At 42.7% G+C, this 23,003-nt stretch overlaps 1 protein-coding gene across 1 annotated transcript in view; it reads right to left on the reverse strand.

The window, feature by feature from the left end:
* Positions 1 to 23,003, reverse strand: part of LOC141161552 (aldehyde oxidase 1-like) — a 536,896-nt gene that overhangs the window by 444,948 nt on the left and 68,945 nt on the right. The window contains exons 4-8 of the mRNA XM_073646510.1: positions 17,716 to 17,824; positions 9,477 to 9,603; positions 8,188 to 8,249; positions 8,050 to 8,100; positions 7,621 to 7,698 (exon numbers count right to left, since the gene is read on the reverse strand). Of these exons, the coding sequence (XP_073502611.1) occupies positions 7,621 to 7,698; positions 8,050 to 8,100; positions 8,188 to 8,249; positions 9,477 to 9,603; positions 17,716 to 17,824 (427 nt within the window). The remainder of the gene's footprint in view (positions 1 to 7,620; positions 7,699 to 8,049; positions 8,101 to 8,187; positions 8,250 to 9,476; positions 9,604 to 17,715; positions 17,825 to 23,003) is intronic.

The raw sequence follows: 23,003 nt of genomic DNA on the forward strand, positions 1-23,003 counted from the left end.
AGACAAGCAGCCCAGGAGAATCAAGCCTCTGCTAGTAGTGAGCCTGTCGTGCCCCTAGTAAGCCAAAGAGTACGCAGAAAGCTGCCAGGCCTACCCGCAACACCTCCTACACCCTGTAGTGCAGAACCAGATAGTGGGTTACGTAGGTCCACCAGGAGCACTAGAGGACAAATGCCCGCTCGCTGGAGAATCTAAAATGTAATGTGAATTTGCCTGTAAATTGTCAATGTTGAGAATGGTTTATGTTTTTGTTGTCTGTTTATTGATTATGTTTCTCTAGTTACCCTGCAGGTTTATTTGGACTGACAGGTTATGGACGCTGAGTAACCGGAACTACATTGTAAATAGTTGCACCTGGTGCCTCTTGCGAAGACGGCCACGGAAGAAAAACCTGTCTGGCGTGGTCCCGTGTGGTCCAAAGTAGTCCAAAGTAGTTCGCTTCACCTTGCAGCCACTTCCAGGGCCAACGGTTGGGGTTTGCTTTGGACAGGTCCGCTACTCTGTACTAAGACTTCACCTTGGGTGATATGGACACCCGGTTACGGAAATGCCGTGACCATCAAGACAAAATGTACTTTTTCCTGTTATTGTTTATACCCTTGTATTTGTGTTTTTCTTAAAAATGTGTTTAGTCCCGGAGTACTAAATTTCACTAGGGGGGAATGTGGCACCCCAGGGGTCTGGTTACCACAGTAATAGAAATATTACGTCTGAGAGCAAGTGGGAGGTTTCCTGGTCAGGAGCCCTTAAACATGCAACACCTCCTGTCCCAGACCAGATAGGGGAGGAACCTGCCCTATATAAAGTGGATCTGGGGCGGGGTTAGTTCAGTTAGAGCCTGGAGTGAAGTTCCAGACACAGAGAAAGCAACAGCTAGGAGCTCTGTAGGAGCAGGAGCTGAGTGCCAGAGACTGGAAGCTGATATTGCTCGTCCTGGCTGAAGACACTACGACCGGACAACAGGAGTCCGAGGCTGTGAGGACTTATATATCCAGCAGCAGAAACCAGCCGGCAGGGGATTTCAGGTCCTCTGGCCATAGGAAGCCCGGAGGCTCAGTCACACACAAGGGACCGGTACCGCCATCGAGGAGCGGAAGCTACCAGAGGGTCCAAGTCACCAGCCATACGAGTGAGCACCACATGGTATACTCAGGGACGTGGGCTACTTCCACTCCCTTACAGCAAGGTAGCCAGGAAGAGTGCAGATAGACATGGAGGCCTACAATTCCACCTGGCCAGGGGAACTCCTGTTTGTTCACAGACTGACCAGTCCCCTTATGCTAGCCAGTACTCCCGGGAGGGTCTGCCTTATCATCATCAGTAAAGACCCCGAACTGCACTGCAAAGACTCTGAGTCGTTCCTGCTTCACCCGTGCACCATCACTCCCATCATCCACACTCACTGCCCTGAGGCTATACTCCTCCCATGGGGAGTTATCCCATTCTCTGCTGCGCACACAACACCAGCCTCAGCGGTCAGCCTCGCAGCGGCGGTACACCCTGACCGCAATCCACGGGTGGCGTAGTCGGACAATTAACCTAAAACCTATAAAAGACTGCCACTGGTCTGACCACCCTGAGCCACGGACCGGGTCACTGCCACGGAGACTACAACCCCCAGAAACCCGGCTCCGGGTAACCCACACACGTGCACACACGGCCCAGGGGGCGCGTCACATGCACTGGCATCACTCCATTTAAATACTGCTGTCAGAGATTGATAGTGGCACCTAATGGTTAGCAGCAGCGATGGGAGCTCAGACACATTGTAATATAGCCGGCATCGGCCGCATGTGGACGGAGATCAGCGTCTCAGCCCACTCCACACATGTTAGTGACGCGCCCCCTGGGCCGTGTGTGTGGGGGAATACCCGGAGCCAGGTCTCTGTGTAATGCTAGGGGTTGTAGTCTCCGTGGCGGTGACCCGGTCCCGTGGCTCAGGGTGGTCAAACCAGTGGCGGATCTGTTTATTTGGTTTTTAATGTTTAAATGTCCGACTAGGCCACCCGTGGATTGCGGTCACTGGGAACCGCCGCTGCGGGGCAGACCGCTGAGGCTGATGTTGTGTGTGCAGCAGAGGGTAGTATAACTCCCCACGGGAGGAGTATAGCCTCAAGGCAGTGAGTGCAGATGATGGGGGTGATGGTGCGCGGGAGCAACAGTAACAACTCAGAGTCCAGTGATGCAGTCCAGGGTCTTTACTCACAGTTTTACACTCCAAGCCACTTCTGCAGGTAATGGCTGCCCGCGTCGTACTGTGCTCTCCAGGTGAGGGGCTCGGCCAACTCCCAGGTACCTTTGGAATGCTTTTCAGGACCCCCTTCGTGTGTCCTCTCTCTGGCCTGCCGTACCACACAATTGACCACGTTTCTGTCCAGCAGCCTCGGGCCTTGGCGGGCAAACGTATGTTCCGTTTCCCTGGGGCCTATATGGTGCCTTTCTAACGGGTATAGTGAGGGGCTGTAACACGTGCAATGCTACGGCCTCCGGTTACTAGCTGAGGGTAGTTGTTCTCCTCCACTAGATGAGGGATCCGGTTCCCTTTCTTGGCCTGACCCCCCTACTCTGGTAGCGGCGGGCGTACGGTGGCGTCAGGCCGGTCCGCACCCCTGGGGTCCCTTCACTCCACTCCTGGAGCCTCCTCCGTTCCCCTCCTCTCCTTTCTTCCCCTCCAGGCTCAGGCCTTGTGACTTGGCCTGCCCGCTAAGCAGAGCACGTACAGAGCCCCTGCTCCCTGTCTTCTTCTCTCCTTTCTCTCCCTTTTTCTCTCACCCTGACTCCAAGATGGTGCCCACCATATATACTCCTCTATACAGTGCACCCGGGATCTACTCTCCCCACCCACACACTACCGGGTTCCTCCTTTCTAGGTGTTCCCTCCCCCCCAGTCCAGCCAGGGACAGGGGCAGTTGTGCTCACTCTTGGGAGCATTGTGGCACTATCCCCTGGAAATGTGGTGTAGTGCATGTGGGTGTTAGGGTCCTGAGCCACACTCCATCCTTACCTGGAAGTGAGATATCACACCTCTGGGTGAGATGCAATACCTCTGTAGCGACCGAACCCTCGGGGTGGTACAATCTCAGTCCATCCGCGGCTGTTAAAGGCACATGACAGCTGATTAAATCACCGCTGCAGTGTCACTGCAGTTAGCCCCAGTGCTGATGTACATAGGATTAATAATCAGTAAAGAGTTGCATGTGTGTAATTATTTAGCATTATAATTAAATAAACCAAAGATTTAATTCTTAAATAGAATTTAAGTTTAATAAATCTGTCCTTTAAAGAGGATCGGTCACCTGGTCAAAAGTGTCCAATTTTGCTCTTAGCAATGGGCTTTTCTGAATATTCAATTTTTTTTTTCTAAATCCATATTATGGTCTCAGAGACATGCACCTTTTTTATTTACTGCTAATTTTAATGGTCTTTATCAATGTGATATGGCTCACAGGGTAATCCAGAGCAGGCCAGAGAGATGGCCCCAGAGAATCCTGTGAGCCACAACCCCTTGAAAATACCATAAAAAACATCACTAAATAAAAAGGTCCATATCTTTGGAACCATAGGGTGGATTTAAAAAAAATACAAAAAAACTCTGACATACTCAGGAGAGCAGTGGGAAAAAATAAGAACAAAAACTGGCCACATTTTGACCAGATGACCTCTGGTCCTAAGTAAGTTTCAAGTCCTTCCAGTAAAAAGAGCACAACAGTCTTCTCACACTGAAATAAAGCAGCCACCGATGTTACGCCAAACCTGTGATGATAAATTACTGTTTACAGGTATGATATTCCAAGCAATTACACATTTTAGATAAGGGTTATTACTAGGGTTACCAATTGTCTATACATTCAGGATATGTTCCAGTGTTAATGTAATAAATGTAGCCATAATTTTCTTTTTGTCTCATAAAACAAGTAATACTTCTGCATTGTGATCAGAAAACTATTATGAAGTTCCTGAGACTCACTGAAAATATGCAACATGGCTCCCCAAACACCACGAGCCTACTGAAATACTGTTGTCTTCTTACTTGGAAGAGGGACATATGGGGTCGTTCAGGCGCCAGGGCCTGGGTGTGACTCTACCTTTGCATCCACTACAGCTACACTTTAGCTTAATTATCTCAATTTTACCATCAATAAAAAATGTGTTTTACTTCTGAGTTCTAGAAATATTATTTATCTTTACTTCCATATTTACTTTTCTACTTTGTTAACAAATTTCTCCGTTAGCAATTTTATCTTATTAGTCCCTGAAGAAGCATCAGTGAAACATGCATTATGTGTTTGGTGAGCGACTCGTATCTTGCTGTATTTTTGTGGGGAGCCATATGTACTCCATTCTTACCTTTGTCTCAGGGTATTACCATCCTATTGACACTTATATTGAAACAACATAATATGTGTACCTAACCTTGTACATATCAATTTATCACTTCCCTTTGTTGTCCACATTTTTATAAACCTCCTCGTATTTTTTGTTCATTCCTGTGATATATTTAGATTTTTTTATTTTATATTTAATAAAAATTATGCTTTATTCATTTGTAATTACTTTTGGTCCTTGCAAAGACTGTAGTGTTGTTTCGTCGCTGTGCTTTGGGACCTCCACTCTATCCGCCTTTACAGCCTTTAGTCCTGACTTGTTACCAAAGTTGGCAAACCAGATCAGTGCATTTGAGCACTGTGGAAACACTCCCTGTCTTGTGCAAATCTGGGTGTTTCTGAATTTGGATTATGTTTCATCAAATAAGAAAGCAATTAAAATAATATCTGGAAAGAAACACATCTGTGCTTTTCATTATTCAGAACTCTCAATGCTTGATGATAAGTTCTCATGAAAAAAGTTTACACTGAAGAATTTCTGGCCACATCAGACCACCAGGCTGCTCTATATATGATGTGGTATGTGGTACTCGCTCTTGCAATCCATTTTTGCATGAAAAGGAAGATATGAGCCAAATACAATTTTATTGGCCAGTCCTATATTTTACTCCTACAAGTGTCTATAAAGGTGTCAAGAAAGTGTCCAAGAAGATTAGCCCCGACCGGGAAAACCCCTTTAATGATAATGCAAAATGACACATTGGAGAAAGCTGTGTAGTGAAGTTCTATAAATTGTTACACCCGGTCATTGCCAGAGGCTATTACAGCTTATTGGCAATGGTACTGGGTGACAGACCCCCACCAATCCGATCTCGACGACCTATCTGAAGGATTAATTAGCAATATTATGTGCCCAGAGAATCTCCTCAGTGTTGCCACCCACTACAATACTAATTTCATGGCTCACTTTGAGTATGATGCCCCCAAAAATGCATTTCCCCAAATATAATATACCCCTACAATGTATTTCCCCACACAAGCACATTGTGATGACACCAGAGTGACCCCAGCAGCACACAGTATGATGATCAGCCTCTATATACACAGCATGATAGACCCACAGCTCCCTATATACAGTATGATGTGACCATAGCTCCACTTTATGCTGTATAGGAGCTCCACAGCTCCCCTATATACAGTATGATGTTTACCACAGCTCTCCTATATACATTATGGGTGCTCCCACTGCTCCCCTACAGTATGATATCCCTCACCACTATCTATATGCAATATGATGGCCCCCACAGCTCCTTATATACAATTTTATGGCCCCCAAAACTCCCTTATATACAGTATTATGACCCCCACAGCTCCCTATATGCAGTATGATGACATCAACAGCTCCCCATATACAGTTTGATGGCCTTCACAGTTCCGCTATATACAGTATGGACACACTCCACAGCTCCCTATATACAGTATGATTGCATATAGAGCTCCCTATATACAGTATGATGGATTCCACAGTTTCCTATATGCAATATGATGGTCTTCACGGCTCTCCTATACAATATAATGGTCCCACAGCTCTCCTATACACAGTATGATGGCCTCACAGCTTCCCTATTTGCAGTATGGGGCTGCAAAGCTCCCCTATATGCAGTATGTGACCACAGCTCCCCTACATGCAATATGGGGCCAGCACAGCTCCCTTAAATAGAGTATGATGTGCCCACAGATCCTCTATATACATTATGGGACCCCACAAGTAGTGATTGCTAAAATGATAAAAACACCCTGAAATATTCCCATCGCCGTATTCCCCCTGATGCTCTGCTCTGATATCTGCTGCGTGTGCTCTGTGGCTTGGTGAGGCACACAGAATCTAGTGATGTCGTCGTGCCTGCCACATCCAGTCTCAGATGTACAGTCTGAATGGCAGAGGAGGGAGCTATCTGCTCTCTCCTCTGCCATTGTATTCAACTGTTTCTACCTCCTCAGGAAGTAGATACTGTTGGAATTAAGGCAGCGGTGACATCCCCGACTCTCCGGGGCACTGTTCTGTATTAGGGCCTTCTGGACTCAAGGGGTCCATAGGGGCTTCGAGGTCTGCTGCTGTGGAGGTCCCCAAAGGAGATCCCAGGGCCTACCAGAGGATTCTCCAGTTCTTCGATGGGCCAGTCCGATCCTGCACTCAGTTCTTCTGCCGCTATAGAAACACCATGCATGTACAGTCAAGAGAAATACATATGGGCCAGTGAAAATGTCATAAAGTACTGCCTTTCTGTTGCAAGCTTAAAGGGGTTGACCGTCAAAATCGATAAGTCTGCAGTCACTTTGTGTGACTGCAGACTTATGAATCCCGTCAGAGCACGCACTGTATGGAGTGAGGCGTGGCCTTTAGTCAGACACGCCCACTGGTCGGCCTTGTCACTACTCAGGGCGCGGCCTCAGCTCAATACAAGTGTATGGAGCAAGACTGCGCCCACTGGCCAGGGGTATGGATAACGCATGCATACCCTTCGTTACTGGGTCTGAAACCGGTGAATCCCCGCAGCGCACAGTGTGTGAATTGGGGGGATTCATAAGTCTACAGTCACTGTATTTCTTTCTTTTAATAGATCAAGAATTCTGTGCAAATTGATTTTGTAATGTATCTTAACAGAGTCTGAAGCTGTTTTTCTCTTACAAAGCAGTGCACTAAACCTAAAGATGAATTTATAGAATCATGCAGGGGATTGTTTTGTAGTGTTAAAAAAAAGATTAAAAAAAACCTGCAGTGGATCTGATTTTTTTATTATGTATATTTCATAAAATTAAAAATGAATACAAACAAAACTCCTTTGTTTATGTACCAATAAAAATGGCACCTACGGTACTTAAAGCGGATCTATTAAAACAAAAAACAAAAATCCTCATTAGTCTATGTGAAACAAAAACAAAAATAATTTGCGATGGCCTAAATAAGAGGAGAAAAAAAAATTATTTTAGTTTCTCTGTTTCCATTTTTACATTATCATATTACTCCATGCTTATTTAGCTCTCTGTATAAAAAAAATGATACAGCAACCATTATGATATATGCCCCTTTGGAGCCATAATGACCCCCATCAGCCTGCTAGAAGACTTCATGCCAACAGCCACTGGGTCTTTCCTACCTAACTCTGTGCAAGCCATGACTCCTTTCTATGACTTGTAATGGTTCCTTAGGAGATAAGTACTGTGTATTTCTCCTGCATTGACTGCATTATCAAACAAAGTTAGAAATCTGCTAGGCTTCATTGCTTTGACTCACCATCAGCTCAGGAGGGAATATAAATTCTTGTGTTGAGTCCAGAGGTAAAAGATCCTGTTCATTAAAGAGTTTCGGTGACTGTATACATAAACGTGTAATGGAAATTAGTGTTCATTTTTATTTATTGATGACTATGGTGCATGCTACCATTTAAAATAAAAAACAAAACAAAAAAGCATCTTTACATGTACTGAATAACATATCAAAATGCATATGCTATTTTGGGGAAAAAATTGGTGCATGCCAACCAACAAACACCCACCACTTTCAAACAATAAAAAAACAAAAGCTCTATTAAAAAAAACAACTTTTAGTAACAGATAAATTCCAATTCATTCATGGATAAATGAGTAATTTCTGCATTATGTGTTTTTTTAAAGGCCAGAATGTAAGCCAAAGTAAGAAAAAAGTCAAAGATCGATACTTTACCTTCATATCTGGCAGACTATTATTTTCATCAATTTTGTTTAAACAGCGACTCTAAAAGTAGTCAAACAGCCAATTAGTCTGATATGGAGGGAAACAAAAATGATAATAATTGATAATAATTGTTATGATTCTACATACCTTATCAAATGTCCTAAATCCATCCAAAATGGGTCTGTAACCTGTGCATCTGCAAAGGTTTCCTAGTGTATGAAAAATAATGACAGACCATCTTTAGATGTTCACGTGTGACATCAATGGATACAGGAGGTATAGAATAAGTAGTATAAATTAATACTGTTTAGTGAGAAGATGACACAATGTAATAACTTAATTCTAAATATATTACGGTAGATTTTGAAATGTAACACAAGACATCACCTTGCTTAATGTCCAAATGTAACATAACATCTTTTGTACAAATACATCAACCTCTCTAATCACCTTTGTTCTGGGGTTTGATGCTCCATAGGAGCTAAACAACTACTAGCTGTCCATCTCCAGAAATGAAGATTCAATTCAAAATGTCACAATTTAAACATTAAATGCAATAACTTTTCATCATTTAAAGTTGTCCCTACACATAAAAAAGTCAATCGAACTCAATTACAAAGACTGGCCAATGAATGATGTGTATGTGGGCAGCCTGACAACCTGAAAAAAACCCTCTGGCATGTTGGATTTCAATATGACCTATTCTTTGTTCCTAAGCTGCTTATTCACCATTGAATTTGCATTCACTATAGCTACACTACATGCACTTCTATTAGTTAATATTATGAGAGTGATTATAAGGACGCAGTCAGACGTCCGTATAAAACGGGCGACGATCACATCGCAATGCTCGGACTGGCCGTCGGCTCTCCTGACCCCAGCATCACAGCTGCATAGTAATACATGGTGTCATGCTCAGGTCAGTAGAGCCGCCGGCCAGTCCGAGCATTGCGATGCGATCGTCACTTGTGTTATACGGCAGTCTGACTGGGCCCTAAGACTACGTAAAGGAAATCTGTCAGCAGGTTTTTGCTACCTCATCTGAGAGCCGCCTGATGTAGGCAAAGAGACCCTAAATCCAATGATGCATCGCTTACTTTACTGGATGCAGCAGTTGTGACACAATCAGAGTTCTTAGATTTAGCATGCAGCAGAGCTGGGAAAGCTTTCCCCACCCACGCCAGGCGCTATATGTACATTGTCTATTGACAGTGAACTGCTTATCACAGGAGGGGGCGGAGTTGGACCAGAAGACACAGGCCAGCTAGTCACAGCAATGGTGATAAACCCTTCATTGTAATTAAGCAACAGCACTCAGCTTGATAAGTGACACATTGTTGAATTCAGTGTTTTAACCCCTACCTCATGCTGTCCTCAGATTACTATCAAAAACCTGCTGAAAGATTCCATTTAAGATACAGTTACTGACTACCTACCAGATAAGTATTCTCTGATCTCTTGAATGGTGGGTTCTGGGTTATTTCTCAGTAAAGAGTACATGGACATCACCATCCCAGGACTACAGAATCCACACTGTGAACCATGAGCTTTAGCTAATCTCTCCTAAAAGAGTGGACAAAAAAACAGATGTTAGTGGCAGTGCTGGCAGGCAATGTTATGGGTTAATAATCAAAATGATACACAGGGACCAACTAGCCTTACATTAAAAAAATTGTAAACTTTTAGCCTTTTCCAGTCAAAAATGCCAAGATCTCACACATTAGTAAAAAGTTTCCTCTATATTGAAAAGCTTTGTCATCCATACTATTCTATATGGCAAAAATAAAAATATAGGTTTGGTGGTGCTACGTGAAGGAGAACACAACGAGTTAATGCTCACATTGAATTTTATTATGTACTATAAAGTGTCAAGTGATATAAATAAAAACTCATTATGAAAGGAGAAAAAGCGGTACAAAATATAGGTCACATCAATTGACACAGCATAAAAGATGAATGCAGATACATATAGTCTTAGATTGTCCTAGAGACAATGATCAAATTTGTGTATAGCATGAACTATATACAGTGCCTTGTGAAAGTATTTGGCCCCCAAGAACTTTTCTACCTTTTGCCACATTTCTGGCTTCAAACATAAAGATATAAAATTCTATTTTTGGGGGGAAGAATCAACAACAAGTGGGACACAATCGTGAAGTGGAACGAAATTTATTGGATATTTTAAACTTTTTAAAAAAATTAAAAACTGAAAAGAGGGGCGTGCAATATTATTCGGCCCCTTTACTTTCAGTGCAGCAAACTCACTCCAGAAGTTCAGTGAGGATCTCTGAATGATCCAATGTTGTCCTAAATGACTGGTAATGATAACTAGAATCCACCTGTGTGTAATCAAGTCTCGGTATAAATGCACCTGCTCTGTGATAGTCTCAGGGTTCTGTTTCAAGTGCAGAGAGCATCATGAAGACTAAGGAACACACCAGGCAGGTCCGAGATACTGTTGTGGAGAAGTTTAAAGCCGGATTTGGATACAAAAAGATTTCCCAAGTTTTAAACATTTCAAGGAGCACTGTGCAAGCGATCATATTGAAATGGAAGGAGTATCAGACCACTGCAAATCTACCAAGACCTGGCCGTCCCTCTAAACTTTCATCTCAAACAAGGAGAAGACTGATAAGAGATGCAGCCAAAAGGCCCATGATCACTCTGGATGAACTGCAGAGATCTACAGCTGAGGTGAGAGAGTCTGTCCATAGGACAACAATCAGTCATAGACTGCACAAATCTGGCCTTTATGGAAGAGTGGCAAGAAGCTCAAAGCTATCCATAAAAAGTCTCATTTGAAGTTTGCCACAAGCCACCTGAGAGACACACCAAACATGTGGAATAGGGTGCTCTGGTCAGATGAAACCAAAATCGAACTTTTTGGCCACAATGCAAAACCATATGTTTGGCGTAAAAGCAACACAGCTCATCACCCTCAAAACACCATCCCCACTGTCAAACATGGTGGTGGCAGCATCATGGTTTGGGCCTGCTTTTCTTCAGCAGGGACAGGGAAGATGGTTAAAATTGATGGGAAGATGGACGGAGCCAAATACAGGACCATTCTGGAAGAAAACCTGTTGGAGTCTGCAAAAGACCTGAGACAGGGATGGAGATTTATCTTCCAACAAGACAATGATACCAAACATTAAGCAAAATCTACAATGGAATGATTCAAAAATAAACGTATCCAGGTGTTAGAATGGCCGAGTCAAAGTCCAGACCTGAATCCAATCGAGAATCTGTGGAAAGAGCTGGAAACTGCTGTTCACAAATGCCCTCTATCCAACCTCAATGAGCTCGAGCTGTTTTGCAAGGAAAAATGGGCAACAATTTCAGCCTCTCTATGTGCAAAACTGATAGAGACATACCTCAAGCGACTTGCAGCTGTAATCGCAGCAAAAGGTGACGCTACAAAGTATTAACTCAAGGGGGCCGAATAATATTGCACGCCCCACTTTTCAGTTTTTAATTTTTAAAAAAAGTTTAAAATATCCAATAAATTTCATTCCACTTCACGATTGTGTCCCACTTGTTGCTGATTCTTCCCAAAAAAATTAGAATTTTATATCTTTATGTTTGAAGCCAGAAATGTGGCAAAAGGTAGAAAAGTTCAAGGGGGCCAAATACTTTCACAAGGCACTGTATTATAATATAAGTGCATTGATCAAAAATAGCATGCAATCATGTAAATATATATTAGGCAGCCATCCACATCAACAGACACATACGTCACATATAATAGTCATGAGTGTTTAAGCTAAGAGGAGTTGTTTAACATGTATTCCATGAATTCATACCAATAATTGAGGGAAATATCTGTGCCAATATCGAGGTTTACCCAGTGAACAATCCCCAAAATGGCATGGTAACGTTTTCAAAAGTGAAATGTCATCCACTGTCCTGGCTGCACCAATGTCCATCACGTGCTCCTTTACTCTAACTCTTTATTTTCTAGAAGTCAAACCAACATAGATCATGGAGTACCAGCATGTTGCACAATAGACAACATTTTCAGAACTGCAAGATAGATGATGGTTGATGTTATACTTAAGTTTACCATCAGCTGATTCAAAGGAAGCACAGTGAAGGATAGGACCTCTTGAAGCAAAATAATTTAATGGTCCTGGTACATAGTGGCTCTTAACAAGAATAAGGGTATTTACAGACGATCAGTAAACGCTGCGGATCGGACTCAGCGCACTTATGCTGCATGCAATCACAGCGGCCGGATGTTACAGCATAGTGGATGGGATTTGTACAAATCCCATGCCCACTATGCGTTCCCATGCTCCTATGTCTTACCCACTGAGACGGACATGCGGCACGTCTTCACAGACTTCAGCATGTCTATTTCTCTTGCGGAGACACTAGTCTCCGCAAGAGAAATTCTGCCAGTGCAATGGATAGGATGCAGTGAAGCCGCATGTGTTCAATGAACACATGCGGCTCCACCTGAGAGCAGCGCTTTGAACGTAGCATCAAGTATGCTGCGTTCAAAGCGCTACCATTCCTGACAGTGTGCACATACCCTAACTTTGAGGTTTTTGGCCCGTCTAGATTTCATTAATCGAGATTCAGATAATGAGAGTACTAAGACTGGATCAGTCTTTAGTAGTGTTGAGCGAGTATATTCTATTAACCCTTTCGCCGAGAAAGCTCGGGCCGAGCTCCGAGTATTTATAGCTGCTCGGTGATATGGTTAAATCGCTCCCGTGTGCATGATTTGCAACTGTTTGACAGTTTTATTACATGTGAGGAATGTCTATTTCTTACACATTCCTCACATGTAATAAAGCTGTCAAACAGTTGCAAATCATGCACACGGGAGTGATTCAACCATATCACCGAGCAGCTATAAATACTCGGAGCTCGGCCCGAGCATACTCGGACAGAACATACTCGCTCAACCCTAGTCTTTAGTATTGGCCAATTTTTGCCCAAAATAGATCTCATAGTTTGCTACGCATGGTTCATAGTTCAATTTTGAAATAAAACATATTTTCTCATCAGGATTATTAGTTTTAACAGAATATTGTAACAAATTATTTAGCGGAGTCTTTTTAGGTCTCCTGTAACCTTCTTTTATGCACATATGACTGTACCCCCCCACACTTAATTTAAGATCCGTAGCTTGCATTTTGAATCTATCCTCGGACAAGCAGATCTGCCTCATCCTGAGGAATTGTCCAACTGGGACATCCCTAATGGTGGAAGCATTGTGAGCAGATGATGCATCTAGCAAGGAATTCGCCAATGTAGATTTCCTAAATACATCCGTCTGTATCCATTGATCGTCATCAACCTCAATGCTAGTATCCAAAAAGTCAATCATTTTGACACTGTACTTGTAGGTGAGCCTGATGTTGAATGGATTTTAGTTAAATTGGTCCATAAAAAACAAAAGCTTCTCCGCCCTGCCAATAAATAAGAAGATTGTCTATATATCTAAGCCAGCATTGCACATGGTTCACAACCACCACACCACCATCGCCAATGGAATGCATGTTAAGCAACTCCTCTTAGCAGCTTAAACATTTATGATTATTATATATATCACTTGGCACTTTATAGTAAATAATAAAACTCAGTGTGAGCATTAACTCCTTGTGTTCTCCATTCATTGTTAAATTTGTTGGAGTTGCTTTGGGCCATACAAGCACTTGATCTTTTGGCTGAATGACTTCTTTTTTCTTGAGGACTTGTTTGGCACATGGTGGGTGATTTCGACCCTTCGGTTAACTTTAGCACAGAATTTGAGAGATGAGCTTTCAAGGCACATATGTGACGCCCTGCTGTGCATGGAGTCACAGACCCAAGGGGGGTGCATTTCAGGTTTTCTCCACAAGAGGCCATCAGAGCATGCACACACCTCCACCCTACCTCAGAACCACCAGAGTGAGCCCAACAGGGAGATATAAATAGGGATGGTGGAGCTAGGCAGGAGGCGACTCAGCAGGTTTCTGCAGTGAGAGAAGAGTCCGGATTTTGCTGCAGCCTGAGACAGAGAGACAGTGTGTCAGCAGGTTCTGCAAGCAGTCCAGCAGAGCAGAGAAGGAGACAGCTAGGAGCGTTGCCGACGCTCTAGAGAGCGGCAGAAGAGGCAGCCAGCTAACTGCCAGTGTGTATAGCCTAGTGAGGGCCCAGAGTAGGCCGAAGGCTAGTGGAACAGTAGTGTTGGGGACAGAGGAGCTTCATAAGCTCACCCCAGAAATATACCGGACACCGGCTCCGAGTCTGCAGAGCAGTATACCCTCTGTGGAAAATAGCCGGATCTTTCCTGGAAGACTTCAGGTCTCAGGATAGCCCAGGAGCTGACATGTAGCAGGACCAGGAGGCACGGAGGCTCCGCCATACCAGGAGCGTGCTCTTCAGCAAAAGGCCCTAACACCAAGTCAGCCAGCGCATCACAAGGACTAAGTTGGGTCTAGTTTCAGACGGGTCATAAACTACACGAAGCGGCAAGGATACAGGAGGCCCTATACCTGCTGACTGGGGAGAGACTTGCAGTGCACCCCTCACCCTACAGTGCTCCGGGCGGTACCGCAACTCCACCAGTAAAAAGGTACTGAAGCCAAACGTGAGTGTGTCTCCCATTTTTCCTTGGACCCGGCTGGGTCACCGCCATATCGTGCACCTTACCAAACACCGCTGCCCTGAGGCCTAGTTCCACCTGTGGGGAGCTACACCATCATAGCTTCCGTAACACCGGCCTCAGTGGACTGCCGCAGCGCTGGTGGTCCTCACCAGACACCACAGGTGGCGTCACGAACTTCGACATTTCATTTTCCTTTTCCCCCTTTTTAAGAGAGACCCCAGGGTACGGGCCCGGGAGCCGACCACCGCGACATCCCCCAAGACCAGGCATTAAGGCCCGAGCGCCGAGTAGTCCCCATCCCCTGGGCGCTACATATACACCAAACATAGTTCACAATTGTAATGTGAACATAGCATCAGTTACAGAGCAATACATAGATTGAGTGGGCAGCTCCGGTCTCAATGGTTTGTTCTGTTAATTTTCAGCACTGGGGTCCAGGAGTCAACATCTGACTTAGAACAACATCTATATAGAGTTTATATGATTTTCCCATGTCTTTTCTGCATAATAAAAACATATTTGTAGGTTAATTGGCCTTTTTGTTATTGTAGGAAATTAGATTGTGAACTGCACTTGAGACAGATGTAAATAATCTATTCAATGCAAATTGACTGCACATCAACTGCTGGAAAAAGACCTTTAAATAAATATATATATACAGTACAGACCAAAATTTTGGACACACCTTCTCATTTAAAGATTTTTCTGTATTTTCATGACTATGAAAATTGTACATTCACACTGAAGGCATCAAAACTATGAATTAACACATGTGGAATTATATACTTAACAAAAAAGTGTGAAACAACTGAAAATATGTCTTATATTCTAGGTTCTTCAAAGTAGCCACCTTTTGCTTTGATGACTGCTTTGCAAACTTTTCGCATTCTCTTGATGAGCTTCAAGAGGTACTCACCGGAAATGGTCTTCCAACAATCTTGAAGGAGCTCCCAGAGATGCTTAGCACTTGTTGGCTCTTTTGCCTTCACTCTGCGGTCCAGCTCACCCCAAACCATCTCGATTGGGTTCTGGTCTGGTGACTATGGAGGCCAGGTCATCTGGCGTAGCACCCCATCACTCTCCTTCTTGGTCAAATAGCCCTTACACAGCCTGGAGGTGTGTTTGGGGTCATTGTCCTGTTGAAAAATAAATGATGGTCCAACTAAACGCAAACCGTATGGAATAGCAAGCCGCTGCAAGATGCTGTGGTAGCCATGCTGGTTCAGTATGCCTTCAATTATGAATAAATCCCCAACAGTGTCACCAGCAAAGCACCCCCACACCATCATATCTCCTGCTCCATGCTTCACGGTGGGAACCAGGCATGTAGAGTCCATACGTTCACCTTTTCTGCGTCGCACAAAGACACGGTGGTTGGAACCAAAGATCTCAAATTTGGACTCATCAGACCAAAGCACAGATTTCCACTGGTCTAATGTCCATTCCTTGTGTTCTTTAGCCCAAACAAGTCTCTTCTGCTTGTTGCCTGTCCTTAGCAGTGGTTTCCTAGCAGCTATTCTACCGTGAAGACCTGCTGCACAAAGTCTCCTCTTAGTTGTTGAAGAGATGTGTCTGCTGCTAGAACTCTGTGTGGCATTGACCTGGTCTCTAATCTGAGCTGCTGGTAACCTGCGATTTCTGAGGCTGGTGACTCGGAGAAACTTATCCTCAGAAGCAGAGGTGACTCTTGGTCTTCCTTTCCTAGGGCGGACCTCATGTGAGCCAGTTTCTTTGGAGCGCTTGATGGTTTTTGCAACTGCACTTGGGGACACTTTCAAAGTTTTCCCAATTTTTCGCACTGACTGACCTTCATTTCTTAAAGTAATGATGGCCACTCGTTTTTCTTTACTTAGCTGATTTTTTCTTGCCATAATACAAATTCTAACAGTCTATTCAGTAGGACTATCAGCTGTGTATCCACCTGACTTCTGTACAGCACAACTGATGGTCCCAGCCCCATTTATAAGGCAAGAAATCCCACTTATTAAACCTGACAGGGCACACCTGTGAAGTGAAAACCATTTCTGGTGACTACCTCTTGAAGCTCATCAAGAGAATGCCAAGAGTGTGCAAAGCAGTCATCAAAGCAAAAGGTGGGTACTTTGAAGAACCTAGATTATAAGACATATTTTCAGTTGTTTCACACTTTTTTGTTAAGTATATAATTCCACATGTGTTAATTCATAGTTTTGATGCTTTCAGTGTGAATGTACAATTTTCATAGTCATGAAAATACAGAAAAATCTTTAAATGAGAAGGTGTGTCCAAACTTTTGGTCTGTACTGTATATATTATTCTCACCACCACCCTTGACCTGTCCTACACTGCAGCGCCTCCCAGCCCAGACCCTCCATTTCCCACAAGTCATTGACTAGACCTCACACAACTTCATGTCATGTGCATTATGTCATGATGCTGTGTCAGGCCTTGTCAGCAGTAGATGCACCAAAGAATGAGAGAAGGCTGGACCCTGAGCGAGGATAGGGCAAAGGATAGGGCAGGGAGCAGCGGTAGATGGACAGGTGACATGTGAGGTGAATGTAATATTTCTTTTACTATTTTCACCCTTTCATAGCTCTAAAAAGAAGCCAGTGAAATGGAGACCAACCAACCAACATTTTAACTGAATCAAGCTAATTGAATCACAAAAAAAATTGAATTTTGGCGAATCAAAATTTTTGCTTAAATTTGTAACAAATTTGGAATCAATTTGTTCATATCTGATGCAGATATCTTTTTAGATGAATGACAAAAGGTTTCATCCTTGACTATTCCAAAATCAGTGTCCTTCTGTTATCACAACTGTTATGCACCTGTCCCAGGAATCCTGGGTTCCACTTCCTTCCACTGCATCTGCTGCCCTCTGTTGTGCTCCACATTGGGTTTTGTAAGTTGCCCAGCGTGGCTTGATAACATCATCTCCCCAGGTCTCTTAAGGCCTCTTAAGGCTTACAAAGACACACATCTGTGTTTCAGAATTAAGACACCTAGCCCTAACCGTTCCTGAGGCTTCAATGTTACATGTTACCAGGTGAGCCTAACAATAACATTATTCCAAAAAGTATCACATTTACCTGGACTGGGTGCAACCTGGTGGATGAATTTCCTATTCCTTCTGTTGTGGTGATTGCCATTCCATGCAGGGAGCAAAGTGGAAGCAAGCATGCTGTAGCTGGGTAATGTCTATTGGTTGGTAAAGGATTATGAAATAAAGACCATTTACCCTAAATAAATAAATAAATAAATAAATAAAAAGGAAAGAAAAGCAAGCTAGATGGCAAATTATGATGAATGTTTTCTTACTAAAAAGCATTGCAAATGATATCTATTTAATTTTCCATTGGGATGGAAATATCAAACTTTTGGTGGCTGCCACCTCTCTTCCGGCAGCAGCTGCTAGTGAGGCCTATCAGCCTACTGCACACTGTTATGTAAGCAATCAGCATGTTGTTATCATTAGAGTCCTTCTACCACATGCCATAAATGTGAATGCTGGATTACCCTACAATCACAGTGATGGCATGGGCAGAGATACTTTCCAGGTGTCAGCTGTAATATGCACCTGGAATCCCACAATAAGGCCACGTTCACACATTCACTATTTTGTCAGTATTTTACATTAGTATTTGTAAGCCAAAACCAGGAGCAGAATTGGTGCTTGTGTTTCTATTATACTGTTCCTCTGATTGTTCCACCCTGGTTTTGGCTTACAAATACTGATGTAAAATACTGACCAAATACTGAACATATGAACGTGCGCTAATAGTCATTGTGGCCCTTGTTTGACAGAGTGAGAGCTCCTTCCCACCCAACTGGTGCCCATTGTAGTTAGGATGGGCCTATTAGATTAGCAGTGTGCAGTGACAGGCATCATACATTACAATACAGTAGTTACACAATCAGTTATGTGCTCCAAAACTATGGATATGGAATAACTTCCTAAATTGATACCACCTCTGCCATGTTCATAAAATAGCATGTCTTTGCAGGGTTAATATTACATCGATATATGGAATGTGGAGTTCTGTATCATAAAAAAACAATTCTAACTATTAAAAAAATAATCATTAATTATGTAATATTATGAAAACAATAATGATAAAAGGTGGCAATTTACAAGACTTGCATGAAGACAATAGCAAGCCTTTCGCAGTAGCCAAAGTGAAGCCTAAAAGTCCTATTAAAACACTTATATTTTTAGTTTCTTTTGTGCAAATAATATATAAAGGTTAATGTACATACAACTAATTAATTCTCATTATATTGTTGAGGTTTACAAATGTGTATGCGCCTAAACAATAATAAAATATGTAAAATAAGTGATAATGAGTTACGACATGGTTTTGACCACTGAGAAACCCTCTGACTTTCAGAAGAGCATTATAGCTATACCAGGCATATAATAGCACTGTACTGGGTCACGAGGCATGTTTGGTAATATACAGACACATTTGCAATTGTTTGATTCTCAGGAGATAGTGAAGTTCAACCTCTGTACCTGTCTCAGCTTCAAAACCAAGCCCCCGTACCCTTTCCCTATTTCCGCCGACCTTTGTTGTGCTCCACTTCGAGTCTTATAATGACCTGGTATTTCTCACTGACATAATTTCCCAAGACCTTTTAAAGGTCCACTTGGAGTATTGAGTATGTGTTCTGTTGCTGTTTGCTTGAAATTTGCCACCATCCGGTGTCTTCTGGGCTATTATCTTACAGACTCTTGTGATTTCTACAATTAGTACGTACAGCTCCAAACTTTAGGATAGGCTATGTGCCCACAATGCAGAAATGAAGCAGAAAATTTCTGCAGCATTTCTGCATCTCCCTGGCAGAAAAAACGCATGCAGATTGTACATGCGTTTTCCCTCGAAATACATGCGGATTCACATGCGTTTCCGCATGCGGATTGACAAGCGCTTTCAAAGCGATTTTAGCATCACTTGGAAAGCGCTTGTCAACTAGGTCACACTATATAAATCCATGCAAACGGCATGGATTTATATAGTGTGACCCGAGAGAATGGTTAAAAATAAAAAAATAAACCTATACTTACCTTCCGATGGCCCGGTGTGTGTTGCTGCGCTACTTCCTGGCTGCCAGCTGATCACGGGACACTGCACTGAAAGACCTGCCATCACATGACTGTGACGTCACCGCAGGTCCTTCAGTCCTGCCCGCAAGCACAGGGAAGGAGACCGGGGGCCGTCAGAAGGAGAATATAATCTTTACTTTTAATTTTATTCTTGTTTTTACAGTTTCTATGGTACCTGGGTGTGGAGGAGAGTCTTCTCTTCTCCACATTCGGGTACCATCCGCACATTAGAACGCGCCAATTACGCAAGTACAGATGCAGTCTTGCGGAATTGGCGCGTTCTATTGCAAGTCAATGGCGGCGAAAAAGCAGCACTTCCGCAAAGTAATTGGTAGTGCTGCGTTTTTTTCCGCAATGATAATCCGCAGCGGAAGTTTCCGCAGCATGTGCACAGCACATGCGGATTATCATTGGGGAACATGGCTGGCCTTCTACCATTCGTTTTTAATGCGTTTCCGCAGCGTTTCCGCAGCTGCAAAAACGCTGCGGAAACGCATTAAAAACGCATTGTGGGCACACAGCCTAACCCATCATTTGCAGTAAGCACTACGCACAGATGTTTAGAGACTATTCACTATACTGCATTCATCTATGCAAACTCGTGTGATTTCTACAAACCTCAGGAGTGCTACTTACTGGTTGGCCCATCGTTTGCTGTGAGTATCAAGAACTATTATTGGAGTCTGTTCTCATTATGTTGCATTCTGCTTTGGATTCTGCTATCTACATCTATGTGCTGCTTCAGACCTGCCGTTTTCCTCTTCATCTGCCCTTCTGTTTCTGTTGCTTCTGGTATGTCCTGCCTCGTTTGTATGTCTGCTGTCCACCACAGACTGTTGTCTTAGTCTTTACTGTTCCATATGCCTGCCAGCCTGCAGTGACAATGGCCGGGGATCCATGTGTCAACCCTGGCCTGCGGGTTTGTGAATCCACCTGACCAAGTGAGACTAACAACAGTGCTGCACTATATTTTGTCAATAGAAACATATAAGGGTGGAATAGCTAGAAGACTGTAACAGTCAGAGGAGATAAATGAGGAATCAGAGGTTTCTGGTTAACCATTGCTACACAGTAACATTGTTCTAGGGTATCTATCTATCTATCTATCTATCTATCTATCTATCTATCTATCTATCTTTTTTACGAACTTGCTTGCATGATGGAAAGTTTTGTGATCTGCCAAGAGCATGGTGATTTCTCATATGCAGTTATGTCCTTCAATGCCCTTCCCCATATATTACATTTTATCTTGCTGTAAAAATGTTCTGTATGCGATGTTAGTGCATATAGCCTTCATGTAAAAGGAATGCTGCGGATCAGCATCTGCTGCATAAAAATGATAAATAAGGCTAATTGCTTGGGGCAATGGTGAAGACGTCTTAGAAGAAATAATCAGTTCTGAGATATAAGATATTCATATTAATACATTGAACCAAGGTTGTCACTTGTACTCCATCTAAAAAAGTTTGGAACTTTATTTAATATTTTTATGCATCTGTACAACAGACCACAATGAGGCAGTTTAGTCCTTTCCATGTGATTATCATTTATTCTATAGTTTAACACTTCACATTTTTACAGTTAGAAATAAAGACTTCCAGTCCCAGCAAAATAAATCACTATCCTCATTTTTTCTTTATAGCCCTAATTTTGTGTTCCACTTCAACCTCTCCATCAGCAAGTTGTGAACTTTGCTTACAGTTATGACATCCATCACGCATTATACAAAAACACTTTACTGATAGAATCACTGGCAAAAGTATTGTCATGTAAGGATCAAAAAATCAAGGTCTGTCCAATAAGAACGAAGGCATTCTTAAATGTTGAGGTAGATAAATACCTCCATTTATAAGGTTCCCTACATAATAGATGAAAGCCGGCTGAAGCCATCTATTTCGGCAGGACTGTCTGACCATTTAATGTGCATGGTGGTTGATCAGATAGTTTTAATATTGTTCTCGCCATTGAAAATACATGAATGCTCGGCCCAGCTGAGTACTCATGTACAGTATGTGTGTGTCGGGGGGTGGTTTTGGAAAAAATAACTGCCTGCCAAACAAGCGTTCAGTCAACAGCTATCTGAAATGTTTGGCCAACATTGATAATGTGTTAAATAGGTGTTCTGAAGATGCAACTTTAGGAGTGCATCGCTCCTGGCCCCCAGCACAGAGTGACAGTTCAGACCAATGGCATGGTTGCACCGCTGGTCAAACTGTACTCCCTCCAAGACTTCTAGCAGAAGAAGCTTTGTCTCCACAGTATGTGAGAAGCATAGTGATCCTGAGGCTAGTCAGACCCAGGGACCTTCAATCTTCAGAGTGGTGAGAGCAGGCAATAAAGCATAGAACCTGCTTGTACCACATGGTCCTCAACCTATAGAATGGCTGGTAACTCAATCAATGAGCTGTACACTATAATGTTAAAAATTCCACCATTCTTGAGAACAGAAAGGATTCTTAACCCCTTAAGCCCCGGAGCATTTTTCGTTTTTGCATTTTCGTTTTTGCTCCCCTTGTTCCCAGAGCCATAGCGTTTTTATTTTTTGGTCAATATGGCCATGTGAGGGCTTATTTTTTGCGGGACGAGTTGTACTTTTCAACGCCATTACTAGTTTTATCATATCCTGTACGGGAAAACGGGAAAAAAATTCCAAGTGCGGTAAAATTGCAAAAAAAGTGCAATACCACAGTTGTTTTTTATTTATTTTTTTTACCATGTTCACTGAATGCTAAAACTGACCTGCCCTTCTTATTCTACAGGTCATTACAAGTTCATAGACACCAAACATGTATAGGTTCTTTTATATTTAAGTGGTGAAAAAAAATTCCAAAATTTGGTAAAAAAAAAAATAAAAAAATAGCGCCATTTTCTAAGACCCGTAGCGTCTCCATTTTTCGTGATCTGGGGCTGGTTGATGGCTTATTTTTTGCGTGCCAGGCTGACGTTTTTATTGATAACATTTGGGGTAGATCCGATGTTTTGATCGCCCGTTATTGCATTTTATTGCAATTTTGCGGCGACCAAAAAACGTAATTCTGGCGTTTAGAATTTTTTTCTCGCTACGCCGTTTACCGATCGGAATAATTCTTTTTTTATATTGATAGATCGGGCGATTCTGAACGCGGCGATACCAAATATGTGTATGTGGGTTTTTTTTTTATATATTTTATTTTGAATGGGGCGAAAGGGGGGTGATTTAAACTTTTATATTTTTTTATTTTTTTTTACATTTTTAAAAACTTTTTTTTTTTACTTTTTGCATGCTTCTATAGT

The sequence above is a fragment of the Phyllobates terribilis genome, unplaced genomic scaffold, assembly GCF_046119375.1.
Source record: "Phyllobates terribilis strain yellow unplaced genomic scaffold, ASM4611937v1 Scaffold_9__5_contigs__length_417890890, whole genome shotgun sequence".
NCBI lineage: Eukaryota > Metazoa > Chordata > Amphibia > Anura > Dendrobatidae > Phyllobates > Phyllobates terribilis.